The sequence below is a fragment of the Capsicum annuum genome, chromosome 12 (assembly GCF_002878395.1).
Source record: "Capsicum annuum cultivar UCD-10X-F1 chromosome 12, UCD10Xv1.1, whole genome shotgun sequence".
Classification (NCBI taxonomy): domain Eukaryota; kingdom Viridiplantae; phylum Streptophyta; class Magnoliopsida; order Solanales; family Solanaceae; genus Capsicum; species Capsicum annuum.
In genome coordinates, this window is record NC_061122.1 from 2,277,329 (window position 1) to 2,296,582 (window position 19,254).

Genomic DNA, 19,254 nt, shown 5'->3' on the forward strand with positions numbered 1-19,254 from the left:
AAAATTAAAGTATTGGGATTAAAAAGTTAAAGTTAGGGTTTAATTTAATCGAAATAATTTAATTTCGTTAAAGGAGGAGTATTTTTGAGCCAAATATTTAACAGAGGAGTATTTGACGAAATTAAATTATTTTGATTATTTCATTAATTTATATAAAGTTCATCATTTAATTTTTATTTCGTTAATTTTTTAAGCGAAAATGTATATTTCATTAATTTCGTTAATTTCTTTAAAGATTAAAAAGATGTAAAGTGAAAATACCTTTTTAGAATAAATGTATGTTTATTTTTCAAATCAAATCCAACCAATTTATATTATAATTCAAATACTTTTTTTCACTGTCTTATTTTTAAAATTAAAAAATACTTTTATGTAAAAAAAAATTAAAGTATTAGGGTTAAAAAGTTAAAGTTAGGGTTTAATTCAATCGAAATAATTTAATTTCGTTAAGGGGAAGAGTATTTTTGAGCCAAATATTTAACAGAGGGGTATTTTTGATCCATTTCAGATAGTTCAGGGGTATTTTTGAGCCAAAAATCTAACGAAGGACATTTTAAAACTATTTCAGATAGTTCAGGGCTATTTTTGAGCCTTTTCCGTATTTATTATATGCAGAAATCTATCTCGACCTATTTGTTAATCCATTTCAAGTCTTCAACAACAACATGTTGAGTAAAATTTTATAAGTGGGAAATCTATATTATGCTCTGATATTCTAATTTAATACTCACTCCGTCTCAATTTTGTGTCACTTTTTGAATTTCGAGCTTCAAATAAGTATATCTTTGATAGTTACTTTTTCATATGTCTTCTAAACATTTTGAATTGTTAATAATTTTGACTGTATAAATTTTATTTCAAAAAAATTAAAGATTTCGTGCCTAAATTTAAGATCATACTTATACGGTTTGACTGTAAAAAAAATGACACATTAATTGAGACAAAGAGAGTACTAGAAATTTAGATTTTTTTGCAACAATAATGTTCTATTTAGATTCATTTCATTTCAGAAATAGAAATTAAAAGAAATTTATTTATATAAACTACAACGACAAAATTATCAGTATGATCGGAGTCTGAAAAAAGATCGTACCACAAAGATTTTTGTTTTCAGTCATACCTTGTGTTTTGCGAAAATTTTGACTTTTTGAGAGTCGCCACTTAATTTTGAAAAGGAATTAAGAAACCTTTAGAGAGTTATTTCAAATGATTCAAAACAGAAAAATCGTTTTAAGTATTGAAGATTCCGAGTAAGTGGTTCCTATTAACATTTTAGGAAGGTGTTGGCACCTAAAACGTCTGCTAACTTGCGGTTATCCGGACTATTTGAAAACATCTTTTGATTAACTTTTGAAAAGATTAATTTGTTGAAATAGTGATTTGATTTATTTTTTTTTAAAAAGACTTGTGTAAAATAGATTTAGACGACTTAGTAGGGATTTTAACTAAGTCTAAACAAAACTAATAAACAAATAAACACATAAAAGGGGAAGAGAGGAGAAAGTAAAGGATTTAGGCCATTGGGCCCAAATCAACAAGACCTGTCCTAATCTAGTTGGGCTTCCGACCCATTTCACCTATCCTAAACTATTTTTTGAGCCTTTGGCTTGAGTCTTGCTCCACCTATATTAAATACAACGTTGGCTTCGAAGCCGAAATGAATGAATAAATAAATGACTAAATGAACAAATAAAAAGAAGACAATAATAAAAATTGAAACTTTTCAAGTCTCTTAGTGACCTCATCAATGGGTTTTAACCCATTTTCCTTCTTCGTCTATCTTCTAGCACCCGTACGTCATGTAATGGACCTCAGGTTTAAACTTCAAACTTGACTCGAAGGGGTAGATCTCATTGGCTCATTATAAAATGCAAGAGGAGAGGAATCCATTTGGCCTCGAAACATTTTTTGCATGCAAAGAAAAGATAAAGAAATTAATATACGTTCAAGGCATAAAAGTGATATATTTCAAAGCAAAAAAAAAATATCAAGAACCAATTTTTGAATGACAATGATAAACACACTTGCACAAGAATGAGAGTCTTATAATAAAATGCAAAGCAAAGACACCCACTTACATGCCTCATGATTTATGTTCATACAAGAATGAATAAAGGTGAAAGGAAAAAGGCCATATTCAATAAATTAATGCAAGAAACAAACAACGTAAGCTTGCGAAAGTAAAGGGATGAGGCAACAAGGAAAATACTCATGACTTCTAAAATTGAACAAACATAGATACTAATCCATATAACCAAAGAAAATAAAGGTTAACTTTTCAAGCGAGAGAATCTTTTAATTTTAATTAAGGCGACATTAACGAAAATTCATACATCTAAATTACAACCAAAATTTTATGAAAAAAAAAAGTGTAATGACCTATGGTTTATATTTCTAAGAATCGTTGATTCTCCTTTGATATTATGAATCAATGAGAGACACGAATCAAGTCTTTACACTCACAAAGAGCACATATAACAATCCAAAGGGAGTAAGAAAATTAGAATAAAAGTTAGTATTTGTAAAAGTGAAATATCGTTTCACAATCATACTATGCATGACTCGAAAATATCTAAATAATTCTATTTAGCCACAAAAATCCGAACTTTCTCATCATTTTGATAAATTTAAAAACATGAAAAAAAAAGCAAAAATAAATAAATAAACATCGTGGATGAAAAATAAAGCTATCACTTCATCTCTTATACGAAGATTTTAGAGATCCTTTAAAATAATTAACAAGCAAATGATAAATTCTTGATTTAATCAATTACTCTTTTTATTAAGGCAAAACAAACAATAGTAACTATTTTTTCAACATAAAAAAAAAAAAAAACTTTACATGCTAAAACAAATATATCGGCCAACAATAAATTTAAACAAGGCATGAGTTCGCCTTTGAGCAAAGATCAAAACTTTATACATGACAATCAAAGAATAAGTCAAAAGGCAAAACAATCAATATTAACCATTCTTTTCAACATAAAGAAAATAACTTTACATGCTAAAAACAAATATATTCAACAACAATGAGTTTAAACAAGACATGGGTATGTCTTTTCAAGTAAAGATCTAAATTTTATCCAACATAATTAAAGAATAAGGTCAAAAGGCAAAACAATCAATATTAACTATTCTTTTCAATATAAAGAAAATAACTTTACATGCTAAAAATAAACATATTCAACAACAATGAGTTTAAACAAAACATAAATACATCTTTTAAGCAAAGATTGAAACTTTATCTAAAATAATTAAAGAACAAAGTCAAAAAAGGCACATACAACTATTGCTAACTCATTTTTATATCATGAACATGAAAATAATTAGAATATCGATACCACAATGTCCTAGATCCTTCAAGGCCATCTTTAACATACAATTCCATCAAACAAAATTATATCTACGAACTACGAAGAAGAAAAAGACGAAGAAAAAAAAGAAACAAGTGTGTTTACCTTTTGGGGGCAGCAAAACGAGATTACGAGCTTCGTCGGAATCAACCACCACCGAAAAACGTCGCCGGCAACTCAAAAATTTTGATTAGCCAAACAACTCTATGAAACAAAAATTTTTACTAAATAAAAATAACTATTTTGCTCAAAAGGAGTTTTTCACCTTTCTAGCCTCTTTTTTTTTCTTCCTTTTTTTTTCTTTTTTTCTAGAAAAGTAGTGATAGTATTTATAGGAGAGAAATGAGGTTTTTTTTTCTCCCTTCCACCAATGTGGGAGAAAAGTATTTATAGGAAATAATGAAGATTTATTTCTTGTCCTCCACCAATGTGGGAGAAAAGGCAAATAAAGGTATTTTTGAAATTTTAAAATTGAAGATAAGGTGAGGTAGAAGATAATGCGGGAGAAAATTGTACAATGTAGTACAACTTTTGAATTTCAAAATTGGGAAAAGACAAAGTTGGGGGGAAATAGTACAATGTAGTACAATTTGAAATTGTTTTTTGTGGAATTAGGTAGAAGTTATGAGAGTTTTTAAAAATTTTGGGGTTATTTAAAATATAATCCCAATTGAGATTTAAAATTTAGCCAAATTTATTTAATTTTGACCAAATTAGAAATCAATTGACGGATTGCATTACAATTATGGCCAATTTGATTTCAATTATGGCCAAATCTAATAGATTGGCTAAATTAAATTGAAATTTGATGCAAATTAATGTTTCCTTTAATCCCGGGCTTCTTGATTTTATAAAATCAAACACATACTTATCCGAATAAATTATTTTTTGAGAGTAAATTATATTTAAATCAAAACTTTAATCATTTGAATCTCTAAGCCTTGATTGAAATCCAATATTTTATAAAATAAATATTTAAGTAACAAAATTATAAAATCTCGTATAATTGAATACGATAAATTATAATCACTACTTAAAATGACAAAATTACGTACAAATATATTTAGTAAATTTTTATTCGGATGAAATAAATATTTTAATTTTATTAAAAATCAAAGAAACTCAGGATTAAATTTAGTCGTGGAGGGCAAAAATTAGGTGTCAACAACTGCCCCCTCCTTTTGGGTAGGGTGGATGCAAGTAACCTAGGCAAAGGCAGGTTGGCGTTCCTAATTTTTGTCCGACCACAAATTCGAAACTGAAAGAGGTTGGCTTTTGCATGAGTCTCATAGAGTCATGGCCGAACCCAGGTCGGGTTTCTTATATATCTCAGGTTACAAGAGAATTCAGGCAACTTGTAGTTCATAAAGCTTGATTTAAAACACGATTTTAAAAAAAAAATCACCAGCTATCTCAGATTTTTGGAGTTTTTGACGACTGGAAAGCTAGGAAATGGAGGGATTTGGGGAGGAGGTTGGAATGCAGTCGAGTTTTCTACATAGAGCCTAGCCTACATATCCCTGAGACTCAGGGAATCAGACTGTCTGTAGTTCGACTCAATTGGTAGAAAAGATAGTCTTTTATTTTGGACTATCTTTGGCTCGGAATGGGTGACAAGTTGATCGAGTTGCGGAAAAGAGGCTTGTAACCTCTTAACCATGAATGTGGGATCCTTCACATCCATAGGCAAGAACTTACCTGGACCTAATTTCCAAAACTCTAAGTGTGTTGCCACCCGAATTGAAAGAAAGAGAAGTTTACCCTCGGTAGGAGTTTAGAAATAACCGAAGGTGAAGCTGAAACCAAAATATCTCAAACTACCCACATGCCTTCTAATAGGGGTGTGGTTGGATGGTGGTGATGATCATCCTTTAGCTCGCGTCCAAAGAGTTTGACGTTTCTCTTTAGACTATGTCCCATTTTGCTGCTAAGAAAGAGTTTCACGTTGTGCTGCGTCCTATCTGGAGTTGTCCGCACCTGTGGTTTTGATTTGAGATTTTCACCCTCCCGGATTCTGTTTGGAAGGAAATAACTTGCAATAATAGACACAACAACTCTCTTGGTCGTTGCATAATTATCTTATTTATCAGTTGAATATGTCTTCAAAGTGAGCGTCTCTCTTGGACATCGACGACACTTTATGTAGAACGGTCCCTGCAACCGCTTAATCTTGCACTGATGCGGCAACCCTTTTGAGTCACCTATAGTGTTTGTCGTATGTGGCATGATAACATCTCCGGTTATTGATAATAATTTTTTTCATATGATCTCAGGTAAGTCTTGCGCATCTTTTGTACCGATACGACTTATAGATTTTTCTTAAATTGTCAATCTTTGGATAATCTTGCACATTATTTGATGTCGGATACGAGGCGACTTACAGATATCCTTTGAATTGCTAGCTTTTAGGTAATCCTGCACATTATCCGACCTTGGATAAGAGATGGCTTACAGATATCCCTCCAATCGCTAGCTTTTAGGTGTTCTTGCACATCATCCGACCTTGGATACAATATGACTTATAGATATTACTCAAATTGCTAGTCCTTGGGTAATCTTGCACATAATCAATCTTGGATATGACGCGGCTTATAGAGAATCCTTGGACGTATTAATTTGATAATCTCGTATATTCTCCGGTAAGGATTTAGCTGCGACTTATGGATAACCTCTAAACTATTAATTTTTGGGCAATCTTGCACACTATCCGATTAGGATGTTGTTGTGGCTTACGGATGACCTACATACTATCAACTCATAGGTGATCTTGCACACTATCCTATTACAAATAATATGACTTATAGATGACCCTCAAATTGTCAATTTCTAGGAAATCTCATACATCATCCGTCTTTAGACAACGACTTAAAGACGTCCCTTCAAATCATGTTCTCTTGATGCATTCAGATGCTGATTCATAAAATGATGAGATATCCTCGACGCTAGCATTTGTGTCTAGCATGTCAATAGATATTAAATGCTGATGATATTCTCGATGCCAGCATTTATGTCTTGCGTGTCAACAGATATGAAATGCCAATGATATCCTCGACGCCAATGTTTATGTCTTACGTGTCAACAGATATGAAATGCTGATGATATCCTCGACGCCAACATTTATGTCTTGCGTGTCAACAGATAATGAATGCTGATGATATCCTCGATGCCAGCGTTTATGTCTTGCGTGTCAGCAGATATTAAATAGTGATGATATCCTCGACGCCAGCGTTTATGTCTTGCGTGTCAACAGATATTGAATGGTGATGATATCCTTGATGCCAGCGTTTATGTCTTGCGTGTCAATAGATATGAAATGCTGATGATATCCTCGACGCCAGCGTTTATGTCTTGCGTGTCAACAGATATTGAATGCTGATGATATCCTCGACGCTAGCATTTATGTCTTGCGTGTCAATAGATATTGAATGGTGATGATATCCATGACGCCATTGTTTATGTCTTCCGTGTCAATAGATATAAAATACTGATGATATCCTTGACGCCAGCGTTTATGTCTTGCGTGTCAACAGATATTGAATGACCCTCTTGGCAATAATATGCAATGACCCCCTCAGCGATGATATGAATGGCCCTCTCGGCGATGATATGAATGGCCCTCTTGGCAATGCTATGAAATGGCCTTCTTGGCAATGATATGAATGACCTTCTTGCCAATGATGTGAATGACCCTCTCGACGATGATATGAATGGCCTTCTTGGCAATGCTATGAAATGGCCCTCTTAGCAATGATATGAATGACCCTCTTGGCAATTATGTGAATGGCCCTCTCGGCAATGATATGAAATGATCTTCTCGGCGATGATATGAAATGGCCCTCTCGGCGATGCTATGAAATGGCCATCTTAGCAATGATATGAATGTCCCTCTTGGCAATTTGAAAACAGTTTCACCTGAGTTTGTTTGTCTGTGTCTTGCTTTCTACATGTACCTGTACTCAAGGTAGATGATTAATAGACATTAAGTCACTTTTGCTAGCGACCAGTTTTTAGAAAAATTCTAAATACATTATTTGTAAAGTAGACAAGACACTTTTGTTTGTCCTCCATGATCTCAAGAAATGAGATGGATAATTCAAAAGGTCGTCAATAAATGGGTATTAGACCCATTTTTAGGGCTACCCAAAAAGTACCGTTATTATTATATGCTCTGTTATGGCTCCCGACTTGCTTGAAATTTTTTTGAAAGAAACGCTCATTTTTGTGTATCGATCCCTGCATCCACAGAACAGTGATTAGTTTGAATAAAACTACTCCGTGTTGACATTCTTCGATTCTCCGTTTGCTCCACGCCATCTTTTGGGTACTCTATCGTGTTGGGACTTCCACCCTTGACTCTCCGTCCTAATTGATGTCTAGGCAATCACTAAGTAAAAGATTTATATTGATTTTTGAAAGTAGCCTTAATTTTTAGAAAATAGTTTCGAATACTTATATAAAAACTTTTAGAAAATTTCTGCCAGTCATGTCATGTAATAGCTCAACGACCAACTTTCTCTTGATTCTGACAATGTCCGACGTTTGACGGAGGATTGCTTAGGGATTCAGTATTGTCAAGGCCCTCTACCAGAAGTTTTATCAAAGACGGAGATTCAATCTTCCCAGACTTTATCACAGGTGGTGATTCTCTCAACTTCGACCTCTAGTGCTGGGGAATTTGAAATATATTTCAATATTTGATGGAAATTTTGAGGCCTTCCTTAAAATTTCTGCCCTAGTTTAAAGTAGTCTGAGATGATATCATCTCAAGTGGATCTGAAGTCTTTGCTGATCTTCATTCTCTTTGTTGGATGTTGATCTTCTCTTTTGAATTTTCGAGATTCCTTCTCGAAAATTCTGCCCCAGTTAATGACTAGAATAATAGGGTAAATAACCTTCTAATACGTGCATACAAATAAGTCCTAGGCCCCAAAACATAACGCGAGGGCTTCACCCCCGCAACCCCATCGAGATCACAAACATGGATTGCACCGTGAAACTTTCTGAGCCGAATCAACAAATTTCGGGTCACAACTCTAACAAAAACTACAATTAATAACAAATTTTTCTTTCTTTAGATCCAATAAATATCCATCATAAAATCCTAGCCGTCCAATCTTTAACCATAACACAATCACAACCGTCCAGTACTCCTTATATATTCAAACTTCCCTTCCCCGCCAAAATAAACTTTCTTTCTTTCTTACAAGCTCTGTTTCAATGGCTACCGTACCCGAAACCGCTAAAAGGCTCTTTGAACCCGACCCGTACTCGCTTATCAGCCTTCTATATCTCCTCCGTAACGACAATGATAATCTCCGTAAACCTGCAAAGAATCTCCTGGATTACACCATCAAAAACTACCCCAATTCATTGGTTCATAAACTTTCTGAGATAATTCAACTTGAATCTTCGATTACGCGTGTTCTATGTTACGATCTTTTACGCGATATTCTACAACCCCTTTGGACTAAACTTACGTTCACTACGCGAAATGCGGTAAAGATTTGTTTGAATTACAAGATTTGGCTTGAAAAAGATTATGGAACACTCAAGGCTTGTTTTTCTTGTGTATCGCGTTTAGCGTGTTTGATTTTACCGAAAAAGGAATGGGATATTTTGTTGTACTTTATGTTGAGGAACTTGGGTTCGAGATCTTGGAACAGAAAAATGGCTGCTCTGTTCTTATGGGATGCATTGATAGCGAACTGTCCTGACGCTTTCATGTTGTATGTTGATCGTTTGATCGTGTGGTTTAAGGATGTTATGATTGCTGCATCGGATGATCATCGATTTGGGGTTTTTGCTTCTAAGGCCTCGGTGAAGTTGATCATGTGTTTTGCAACCCCCGCGAGTTACTGTAAGTTTTATGATCTTTTCGCGTATGTGATGATGGTTTTGGTTGAGGGAGTTCATGATCTTTTCGCGCATGAGATAATGGCTTCGTATGAGGGAGTTAGCGAGGAGGAGGAGTTAGTTTGTAGTCTTCTTGAGGATTTGATTGTTTTAGCTGGTGTAGAGACCGCGTTTTTTGAAGTTAAAATTGGTGTTGTGATTGAGTGTATGGTGAGGATAGCTGAGGATATGAGGTTAAGGGAGAAGTTAAGGCAACTTGCTATAGAGTTTGTTGTTACTGTTGCTGAAGATAGGGAGTGTGGATGTAGGATGATGCGGATGGTTCCGAACGAAGAAGTTACTAAGTTGGTTGGTGTGTTGATTGTGATGTTGGCTTATATTGAAGATGACCCTAGTTGGGGAAATGCAAATAGTGATGATGGAAATGAAGGGGTGTTGAGTATGTGTAGTTATGCTATGGTGAGTTTGAATAGGTTGGCTGTGGCATTAGGGGAAAGTGTAATTGTGCCTTGTTGCCATTCTTGCTTGTCTACCTTCTTGGGAAGTCAAGAGTGGAGGGGTCGTCACGCTGCTGTTACTGCAATCGGCCTGATATCAGAAGGTTGCTCGAAGGTAATGCTCGGAAACAACCTCTCTACCTCACCTCCCGAGGTAGGGGTAAGGTCTGCGTTTACTCTACCCTCCGGCCGGGGAAATATGGGCTAATTTTTTGTGTCTGGAAATTCCTTTCCAGGCATTGTTACTGGAGATGGAGAAACTTGTAGAGACTATAGTGAACCTAATCCATGATGAGCACCCTCGAGTGCGATGGGCGACAATACATGCAATTGGTCAGCTATCAAAGTATATGAGTCCACATTTTCAAGAGCAATATCATCAGCAGCTACTTCCAGCTTTGATACAAGTACTGGATGATTTCGACAATCCTAGGTTGCAGGTACTTAAAATATGCAGAAAGCTAGGTTATTGAACTCTACCATTGACCGATAGTCATTTGGCTAATGTATCGACGCTTTGTTCTCTGAATTCTTAACTTGCAAGTACATACTAACACATACTAATATCATCTCTTTTAATAGACACAAGCAACCTCAGCACTTCTGTTGTACAGCCACAATTGCAGTTCAGATGTCTTGAAACTTTACCTGCACAAGATAGTGAATAAGTTAGTCATGTTTCTACAGGTATGTCACATTTACAGATCTACGACATATTACACAAGCTTCTAATAAGTAACTTGCTGCATTCCAGAGAGGAATGCCTATGACGAAAGAAGCAGCTTTGGCAACTTTAGCCACATTAGCTATATCATCACAGGTACTCTATTTTCAGGCAATAGGATTGTTCTTTTCTATCAGCGTTCGGTATTCTAAACCTTGTGTGCGTGGGACACACTGCAGGAGGACTCTGCAAGCATATACAATTCTGTAACGCCTTTTCTGAAAGTTATCATGGTAACCACTAAAAAAGATACAAGCCACATGCTCCTTGCCAAAACCTTGGAATGCAGTACTATGATTACATTGGCTGTTGGAAATCTAGGAATTCTTGATTATGTTGAAAAGGTGTGCACATTGTAACTGAGATAATTCAACTTCAATTTATTCCAACAGCACACATTGTGAACCAAGAACATACTTATTTCATTCTAAAACTTAACCTGTGCGAAATCATGTTATATCATTAACTTCTAAAACTGCATTTACCAAACAGTGTGTCATTTTAGGTCATTGCAGCGCTCATTTCACTGCAAGAAACTCAAACGGAGGTAGAAGATCCAACGAGGAGCCTGTTGTTACAAGTATGTCGACACATTTAGAATCTTGTGCTACTATTTTTTTTCTTTGTTTGCAGGTAATTTACATCTGATTCTGTTGCAGGCATGGGGTAGACTATGCAAGGGCTTGGGGGCGGATTTCCTTCCTTATCTGAATATTGTCATGCCCTTTGTGCTAAAATCTGTTCGGCTAACGAGCGATTTGGGTGTTTCTAATAATAGTTCAGATACAGATGATTCTGATGATGAAAGGTTGGCTTTTCATATAGCTCTTAAATGCATGTGTCGTGTATTAGTACTGAGAATGTCTTCAATCTTCTGTAGCAAGTTGGGAATAAGAAGTGCAGTTCTCGAAGAAAAAGCACTGGCTTGTCATATGCTATGCTGCTTTGCAGCCGAGTTGAAGGAAGGACTACATTTCTGGGTTAATGAGGTCGGTCTAGATGATTAAATATCACAACGAATCTTTTTCTAAGACTTAACAGAGGGACATGACGATTTCTATCGTGATTCATGCAGGTTATTAGTGTTTTGGTTCCAATGCTTACCTCTAAATTCAGCGGAGGAGTGAGAACAGCTGCCATTTCTGGTAAATATATGAGAAAAGCGGATGCGTCAAATCATTCCTTTCAGGCATTCCGGAGCTTTATCTGATGTTCTCTAAATTGCATTCTTTTCCCTTCTGTAGCAATGCCATTATTGTTGCAATCAGCGGCATCTGCTATGAAGAAACGGCTTCCTGTAACAGGTTGTAGCAAGCCCCCACTTCAAAATATGTTTGACACCATAATCAAGGATTTGCTTGAGGCGTTAAAGACGGTAATTAACCTAGAGCTGCGGCAAAAACTTCTATAAATATCATAATGATACGAGTGATCAGTTAAGCAGTGTTACATTCTTCAGGAGTCTAAGATACAAATTCAGGCAACACTATTGGAGGCACTGAACGGATGCATTCAGGTAAGTCATTTAGAAAACCAAAGGGTGTCGCGAATTGTGAACTGTGAGAAGTCAGTTTAGGAATGCATCGCCTTATCTGATGCATTTATATATGGAGTCAAAAGTTTTCTTTAATTAGACTGATTCTCAATTTTCAAGAAATGTTTGAATATTTATGTACATCGAATACAAGCATTCAAAGCTCAAGAAAGAAAGAGGCTCACCATCATTTAAAGGGCACATAGGAAAAGGGATGGACAATCGGTCTCCTTATATGGAACTGGACACTACTCACCCTATGAGCTGGCTTACGGGGTTGGATTAGGCTCATGTGTCATATCTTTACGGGGTAGCAGAGCCAGGCCCATCGGGCCCCATATTATATTGTCCACATTCTATTTAACGAGGTTTGGGCGTGCGGGGGAGTGCAACTCAACCAAAATTTCACTTGCAAAAGCTCTAACCCTAGCCTTTTTCCAAGCTCTTTCCTTTGTTTATTGTCTGGGTGAGGGAATTCTTTGAAAAACCTGTCAAATGATAAAACATGTGACAGTTCTTATATATGGAATTCATAACAAAGTTGAGACTACACTTATATAAGTGTTACGGTACTATCAGCGTATGTAAGTTAAAATTTGTTTTTCTTCTGATTCCATCTCTCGGATTTGATTCTGCGGGTGGCGGTGCAAGCGCTTCTTCTTAGTTGGACGCTGATCCGGATCAGCTTGATCATCACCAGAATTTTGGGCTTCCATTACATCAGTGCCAGATATGCTCTCGAGTTCTTCATCTTGAATAAAGTCCCATCTCATTTTCTTGTGTTTTATGGGCTGTGGACGACATATCAAGCAAATTGAATCGGTGTGGAGCATTTGTATTTGATTAAGATTTGATTCCACAGCGGTCCCATTTGCTTGAAATATAGTCCCCGCCCAAAAACACTAGAAAATGAGTTGGACTTTGTTCAAGATGAAGAATTTGATAGCGGATCTGGTACCGATATCATGGAAGCCCAAATTCTGGAGATGATCAAAAGCTGATCCGAATCAGCGCTCAAATAAGAAGTAGCAAAACCACTGCCACACTCGGAATCAAATCCAAGAAAAATAACTTTCTTACACTTGCTGATAGTACTGTACTCAATTTTGTAGAAGGTAAATTAATTCCATGTATACGAATTGTCTCAAGTTTTATCATTCGACAGTTTTTTCAAAGAACGCCCTCGCCTCGATGATAAGCAAAGAAAGAGTTGGGAAAAAGGCTAGGGTTAGAGCCTTTACAAGTGAATTTTGGTTCCAAAACAAGCGCATTCAAACGATGGGATACGCCCTATATTACTGATTGTTTTTTCTCCGTCTCTTATATGCTATGTTCTATTCTCCATGTTTGTTCCCCTGTGCCTATTTGATGACTCTGCACTAAAAAGTACTACTCACAGATTCCCAGCTCACGTCTAAGTGAACAACAAGCGACAGACTTTGTTGATGGCATATTAGAGGTTCTCTCAACTTGCTCATACTACAAAACAGCAAGAGAGGAAGCTGAGGAACACTTAACTATATGTCGAAACGTTAGTGTTTTGTCCTAAAGCCTCTAATATACTTTTCAACAGGTTCTTATATTTACCTTCATCTATTCAATTATTTCCTGAACTCAGGTTGGCATTTGCCTCGGGACTATGGTGATAAAGTATAAGGCAGATTTTTTGCCCCTTTTCGACAAGTTTTTGCCTTACGCATCACTTATGTGGGTAAGCTACTCTCCGTCTCTATGATATACTATATAGATAATTCATGAACCTTCTACTGATGTATCAGAAGTGACACAGTTGATATAAGTTGCTACGTATACCGTCTTTTTAAAGAATCCTACGGTGATACTGTAACAATTTCCTCGACCTTATACATCACCTTTAACCTCAAATCCTCTGAGACTTCCCCATTACTCTCTACGTATTTCTGTGTAGAGTAACGACAGAACTGCAGAAGAAAGAAGAATTGTAGTGCACATTTTTCGTAATGTCGCTGAGCAGTGCCGAGAAGAAGCATTCAGGCAAGCCTTATGTGATCCTCAATGTCTTACTAGTCATGATAACCGTGCTTCGCTTTATCTGAACTTCATTTTGTATTTAAAAGCAGATACTACGAAGAGTGGATACCTCTACTGCTTAAAGTTTACAATCATAAGAATCCAGATGTTCAAGAGGTCCTTCTTTTCTTACTTCTATAGTTGTTTCCGTAAGAAATCTGTCGTATATTCTCCAAATACGGTGTTTTTTTTTTTTTTTAATTCTCAGCTAGTAGCAACTGCAATCGGTATTTGTGCTGAATTTGGTGGAGATTTCCTAAAGCCTCATACTGCAGGTGGCTTTACGCGTTAAATATGTGTATGATGTTTATTTTTCTCCCTAGCCTCACTGACTTAGCTTTCCACTCTTTGATGTAGTAATATTCAGTTATTTCAAATCTGTAATGGAGCATCCTGATGCAAAACTCCCCGATAACATCACAGCATATGAGGCGGCTGTTTCTGCATGTGGGAAGATATGCCAGTTTGTCTCCGAGGGCATCTACACCTATGAGGTTATTATTATTGTTGCTGTCAATTTAGACTAGTTTGTTAGGTGTTCAGGCTTAGCTTGCACCGTTGCACACACATCTTACCTCACGCTAGCACATGCGATAAATCACCTAGCGTTTTCTTCTTGTCTCTACTGGGATTTGAATCCTAATCACCCATAGATCTTCACTCACTTCAATGGCCACTAGACCACACTCATGGGTGTGAAAAGTCCATTCTTTGGCTTAACTAGCTGTGTCGTAGTTTCATCTATAACAACACATACCCAGAGTGTAATGCCAGAAGGTGGGGTCTGGGAGGGTAGAATGTACATAGACCTTATCCCTACCTCGTGGAGGTAGAGAGGTGGTTTCTAAAAGACCCTCAGCTCAAGCGCGGCAAGTCAAAGCTGTTATGAAAAACGAAACACGGCAGTCTGTCGTATGCTTCATCTGCCTCATCTACAAAAACTTCCATCTGTCATCTGAGTCTGATAAGCAACACATTCAATTTGCACTTCATATATCAGAACACAGACAACACTGATCACAAATTTACTACTCTTCGTTGCAGATGAGTTATTTTGGAGAACTATTTTGACAAATTTGTGGGTCATTGACATGGTATATACTTTCTTGTCTTTCTTAATTTGACAAAACAAATTTACATTGCAGTTTATCCACCTCTGGCTTTACAACTTACCGATAATGTGTAATCTGGATGAGGCTAAGATCAATCACGAACAGCTTTGTTCAATGACAGAAACGTAAGTAATTCCTACAGCAATAAGCTATCGGTGATTACAAATCTTCATCATCTCTTATTCCTTCCTTGCACTGTGCCTTCACTTTTTCAGGTCAGCAGACAAAGTTACTGGCCCTCAAGGACTATATATACCGCAAATAATAACAATTTTCGCTGAGGTACTTTTTCCGTGACCTATATACCTAGTCGATGTTGGTTGTTTCAGTTTAATCTATACTGGAAATTTGTCCAGTGTCATATATCCATTACGATATTCTCCATTTCAAAGTTCTCTATTTTTTTTCCTCTAGGTCCTATGGGCAGGGAACAATATAGCCACTCAAGAAACTACCGAGCGAATGATCAAACTATTGAAGAAGTTTCAAAGGGAACTGCAGCCTTCCATGTTCTCTGACATTTGTGGAATATTGCCTTTGCCACAGCAAAGCATGTTGCGCGCTGTTTTCTCATCTTAACTCCAAGAAGTTTTTTTTCATTCTTTGAGCATATATACATACACAGACGACTTCTTGAATTTACCGGAAGAGTAACAAATAGAAAGATTACTCTATAGAGTGTGATTGTATATAGTTAAACGGAACAAAGGATGAAGTCTCCGCTTGTAAAGAAGTTTTTCGTGTTTAAAAGGAAGCTGCCACATTTTGTGAAACAGAGATCTAAACCTGGATAGAATGTTCGTACAATTGTTTACGCTAGACCTTGCGCTATTTTTTTTCCTGTTGCAGAATCCCCCCAGCCCCACCACCACCCAACCCCACACACAAAGATCATGTCGATCATAATTTATTATATGCAAGAGATATCTGAAGATAGTGTGATGAGTTAACTGAGCTTCTGTTTTCGTCTCCAAATCGTCAATTCAGTGTGAAATACATAGAAAAGTCATAGTAGAAAGCAAAGCATAAGCTTCCCAACAAACATAAACAGTAACAAGGAAAGGTTTCGTATGGAACAAACGAATGGTATAGATAGAAATAGCCATCAGATCATCATTATATTAAAATAACAAGAATTTGTAATACTAATACTAGACGTAAAATTTATGAAGCTACTAACTTGGACAACATCATCAGGAGAAGTTTTAGAGGCAAACTTCCAAGTTCCGGTTCCAATTCACGAGTCTCCAGTTCACTCCCTTAGTCATCTTCTTCAGCACGAATATCACTCAGATCGACATCAGCAAGTAATTCATCCAAAGGAATTGAAGGAACATCTTCTCCATCAGCAACAGAAGTAGTTTCTGATCGTTGATATTCTTTATCACGATACAATGATACGTTGAACCTCAGATCAGGATTCTCCTCCAAATCTCTCAAGAATTCTTCGTACTCCGAGTTCATCTTTTGTTCTTGATCTCTTCCCTTTCCAGAGTTATCGACTTCCTTATTGAGTGACTTAAGCTTCCAAGACCTACGCTTCCCATGTTTCTTTTGGCGTTTCTCTTCGTAGCTTTTCTTAATCAATATCACCTCTGGAAGGACAAGACCTTTGTATTTTTCAAGCTCGCTATCGTTACTATTGGTTCCATATAAATCATAACCGAGGGCATAGTCTCCAGATTCTAGCAGATGGCCTAGATGCGTTCTTATGGAGAATATTGTGTCATTTTTCCCGAAATCAGATACACGAGCAACTTGGATATCAGCTAAAACATATCCCCCAATACTAACTTCTTCAGAAACCACATCAACGTCTAAAACCACATACTCGACGAGCTGTCTACTTGACAGTAGAGGCTTAAACGATGCCCTCCAGTACTGATCAGCATCCAGGTAACAATGCCTCAGCGTAAACGGATCTAATAGAGCGATACTGTTGCTTACTTTCGTGCAGATCACTAGAGGACCAATATTTCCTAAACTTGCTGCCACCTTTGGAGGAAGACATATCAGATCCTCACGACAAACCGGACTGATTTCTACAGAGAACGTGTACTTATAACTGACGGTATTGCTCTTATGATCATGAGACACAAGTTGCTTGTCGTTTCGAGTCCTAACGAGTACCACCCTACTGACAAAGTCCACAAACTTCAACGCATGACTTCTATGGCCAAAGAAGAAATCAATTCCCTGATCCAACTGTTGAATCTTTATAGCGCGATTAGCGGCATCGTGCTTTAGTATCAGCTGCTCCAAATAGAAGAACGTTCTTCGGTGAGAAACATGCTGTCTAAGTTGCACTGCAGCCACCCATTGATCAGGGTTAACTTGCAACTTCGAACACAACTCACACATTTGATCTTGAACAACATACTCAACGATGTACGATTGTTCAAGAACCGCTCCATTTAGTACCTCTTTTTGGACTTTAAGCCTAACTTTGATCCTTTTCGAATGAGGTTCGGTCCAAATAAACTCGGCATGCACCAACTTAACTTTGTTCAAATTCTTCAACCTCTTGATACAGAAAGTGAGTAACTCCTTCGATTCGAGCTGTGCTTTGATCCAACTCTTTGGAGGCTGCAAATAGCTATCACATTCGGGGCAGTGAACAATCACTACATGTTTCTGTAAACCTTCTGTTATATCAACTTCGGATCGCAAACATTTAGCACACATATTCGCAGCATTTGGCTGCATCGAAATTCCACATTTGCAGCACAACACACTTCCTATCGTTTGTTGCACCGTAAACATCCCGGATACTTCCGCCATACCTATACACGAAACAAGGGGGGAAAAAAAAAGATATGCATAAGCAAAAACTCCACAAATGAAGCAATAAGTTGCATAGATTTTCATTTGTGTTTTGATCTAAGTTGCTCGAACGATCCAAGAATGTTGCTGCACACGTGTCGGATCCTCCGAAAATGCGCTACTTTTGAAGGATCCGACACACACCCAATGACATTTTCGAAGAGTCCAAGCAACATAGGTTTTGATAACCACGGAGTCCGGTCCACCTTACACGGACCTCAACTAATATTACACACTAAAAAGAACAGCCCGATGCACTAAAGCTCCAGCTATGCGCAGGGTTCAAGGAAGACCCGACTAAGCAGTCTCACCTTATATTTTTGCTACAGGCAGTTTCAAATGTTTAAACCCGTAATCTTTTGATCACATGACGGTAAAGCGGTTACTTAAGATTTTCATTTTTCAATTACCATTTGTTAGTATTAAACATGAAACAAAATGGAACTGAAGAATTTCTTCAAAATAGCAAGTAATCCCTCTATCTAATTAACAATCTTTTGATCATCATTTACTATCTTATTTTCCTAAAAAAAACGTCACTTTTGATATTTAGCAACTATTTAAATCAAACATCTAACATGTTAGATTCAACATCACAATTCACAGCATTCAAAAATCTCAATTACTTTCTTAAATTCCGAGTCAAATCAAACTACGACACATAATAAAATAAATAAAGGAGAGTAATACAAATGTCATTTCTATTTATGTAAATACTTATACTTTAACACAAAAAATTAAGAGATTGATATCCAATTAACATTAACAATTAAATAAGATGAGGAACTAAATAACATCAATAAAATTTGATTAAACCTGAGAATTTTTAAATTAAAACACAAATCAGAGACACCCTTTTCTTCTTGGAACCAATTGAATTAACAATTAATAATTTTGAATATTACAAAACAATTTTTTTGAAAAAAAGAAAATTAATTATTGTTTTATTGAGTTTAACATAGTTTGAGAAATTGAATTAAGAAATTAATATTACCTGATGTTTGAGCTGAAATTGTTTGATTAAGCCAAATCAAATATGAGAACTTTTTTTTTCTGGGAATATGCTGTTTATTTTGGACCTTATATTTATTATACAAATAAACGAACCTAACCGACTTTTAGGAAAGAGCCGTGGCATCACTGCTTACCACTTTTCTCCTAAGTTATCATAATGGTGCTCAATTTTAACATGTGTAAAGCTAAGTACTTGGAGATCAAGTATTTTTTTTTTTTTTTTTTTTTTTGAGTGGAGATAAAGTTTTATTTTTTTATCCTAAACAAAATACTCTCTCTGTCTCATTTTATGTGT

General features: G+C 36.3%; 3 protein-coding genes across 6 annotated transcripts; 2 read left to right on the top strand and 1 right to left on the bottom strand.

Moving 5' to 3' along the window:
• Positions 1 to 8,384: 8,384 nt before the first annotated feature.
• On the top strand, positions 8,385 to 14,093 carry LOC124885155 (importin-5-like). Its single transcript, XM_047401044.1, has 15 exons — positions 8,385 to 9,818; positions 9,940 to 10,143; positions 10,286 to 10,390; positions 10,458 to 10,523; positions 10,607 to 10,771; positions 10,933 to 11,007; positions 11,087 to 11,235; positions 11,308 to 11,416; positions 11,503 to 11,572; positions 11,672 to 11,802; positions 11,887 to 11,943; positions 13,361 to 13,492; positions 13,580 to 13,672; positions 13,889 to 13,974; positions 14,072 to 14,093. The coding sequence occupies exons 1-15, from the start codon at positions 8,571 to 8,573 to the stop codon at positions 14,091 to 14,093; spliced, it is 2,712 nt and encodes a 903-aa protein (XP_047257000.1). The 5' UTR covers positions 8,385 to 8,570.
• On the bottom strand, positions 9,980 to 19,103 carry LOC107850889 (60S ribosomal export protein NMD3). 4 transcript variants are annotated; one of them, XM_047400536.1, is made up of 4 exons: positions 18,940 to 19,103; positions 16,303 to 17,905; positions 11,532 to 11,722; positions 9,980 to 10,351 (listed from the first exon to the last, which is right to left on the bottom strand). In XM_047400536.1, the coding sequence occupies exon 2, from the start codon at positions 17,901 to 17,903 to the stop codon at positions 16,383 to 16,385; it is 1,521 nt and encodes a 506-aa protein (XP_047256492.1). In that variant the 5' UTR covers positions 17,904 to 17,905; positions 18,940 to 19,103; the 3' UTR covers positions 9,980 to 10,351; positions 11,532 to 11,722; positions 16,303 to 16,382. The 4 variants fall into 4 exon arrangements, with proteins under 4 accessions (XP_047256492.1, XP_047256493.1, XP_047256491.1 ...); XM_047400537.1 differs by having other exon boundaries at positions 10,065 to 10,351; positions 11,532 to 11,757; XM_047400535.1 differs by having other exon boundaries at positions 10,065 to 10,351; positions 11,532 to 11,817.
• Positions 14,064 to 15,874, top strand: LOC107849546 (ran-binding protein 6-like). The gene is made up of 5 exons (XM_047400539.1): positions 14,064 to 14,285; positions 14,368 to 14,504; positions 15,156 to 15,247; positions 15,338 to 15,404; positions 15,537 to 15,874. Exons 1-5 carry the CDS (start codon positions 14,117 to 14,119, stop codon positions 15,699 to 15,701), a joined length of 630 nt encoding a protein of 209 aa, XP_047256495.1. The 5' UTR covers positions 14,064 to 14,116; the 3' UTR covers positions 15,702 to 15,874.
• Positions 19,104 to 19,254: the final 151 nt, after the last annotated feature.

What these genes read in the sequence shown, in the direction of transcription:
- LOC107849546 (XM_047400539.1), top strand. Translation starts at nt 14,117, where the DNA reads ATGTTCAAGAGGTCCTTCTTTTCTTACTTCTATAGTTGTTTCCGTAAG. An exon ending in AGGGCATCTACACCTATGAG is followed by an intron (nt 14,505 to 15,155) that starts GTTATTATTATT and finishes TTTACATTGCAG; the next exon opens with TTTATCCACCTCTGGCTTTA. An exon ending in TAATAACAATTTTCGCTGAG is followed by an intron (nt 15,405 to 15,536) that starts GTACTTTTTCCG and finishes TTTTTCCTCTAG; the next exon opens with GTCCTATGGGCAGGGAACAA.
- LOC107850889 (XM_047400536.1), bottom strand. Translation starts at nt 17,903, where the DNA reads ATGGCGGAAGTATCCGGGATGTTTACGGTGCAACAAACGATAGGAAGT.
- LOC124885155 (XM_047401044.1), top strand. Translation starts at nt 8,571, where the DNA reads ATGGCTACCGTACCCGAAACCGCTAAAAGGCTCTTTGAACCCGACCCG. An exon ending in TATCAGAAGGTTGCTCGAAG is followed by an intron (nt 9,819 to 9,939) that starts GTAATGCTCGGA and finishes ATTCCTTTCCAG; the next exon opens with GCATTGTTACTGGAGATGGA. An exon ending in TGCTTGAGGCGTTAAAGACG is followed by an intron (nt 11,803 to 11,886) that starts GTAATTAACCTA and finishes TACATTCTTCAG; the next exon opens with GAGTCTAAGATACAAATTCA.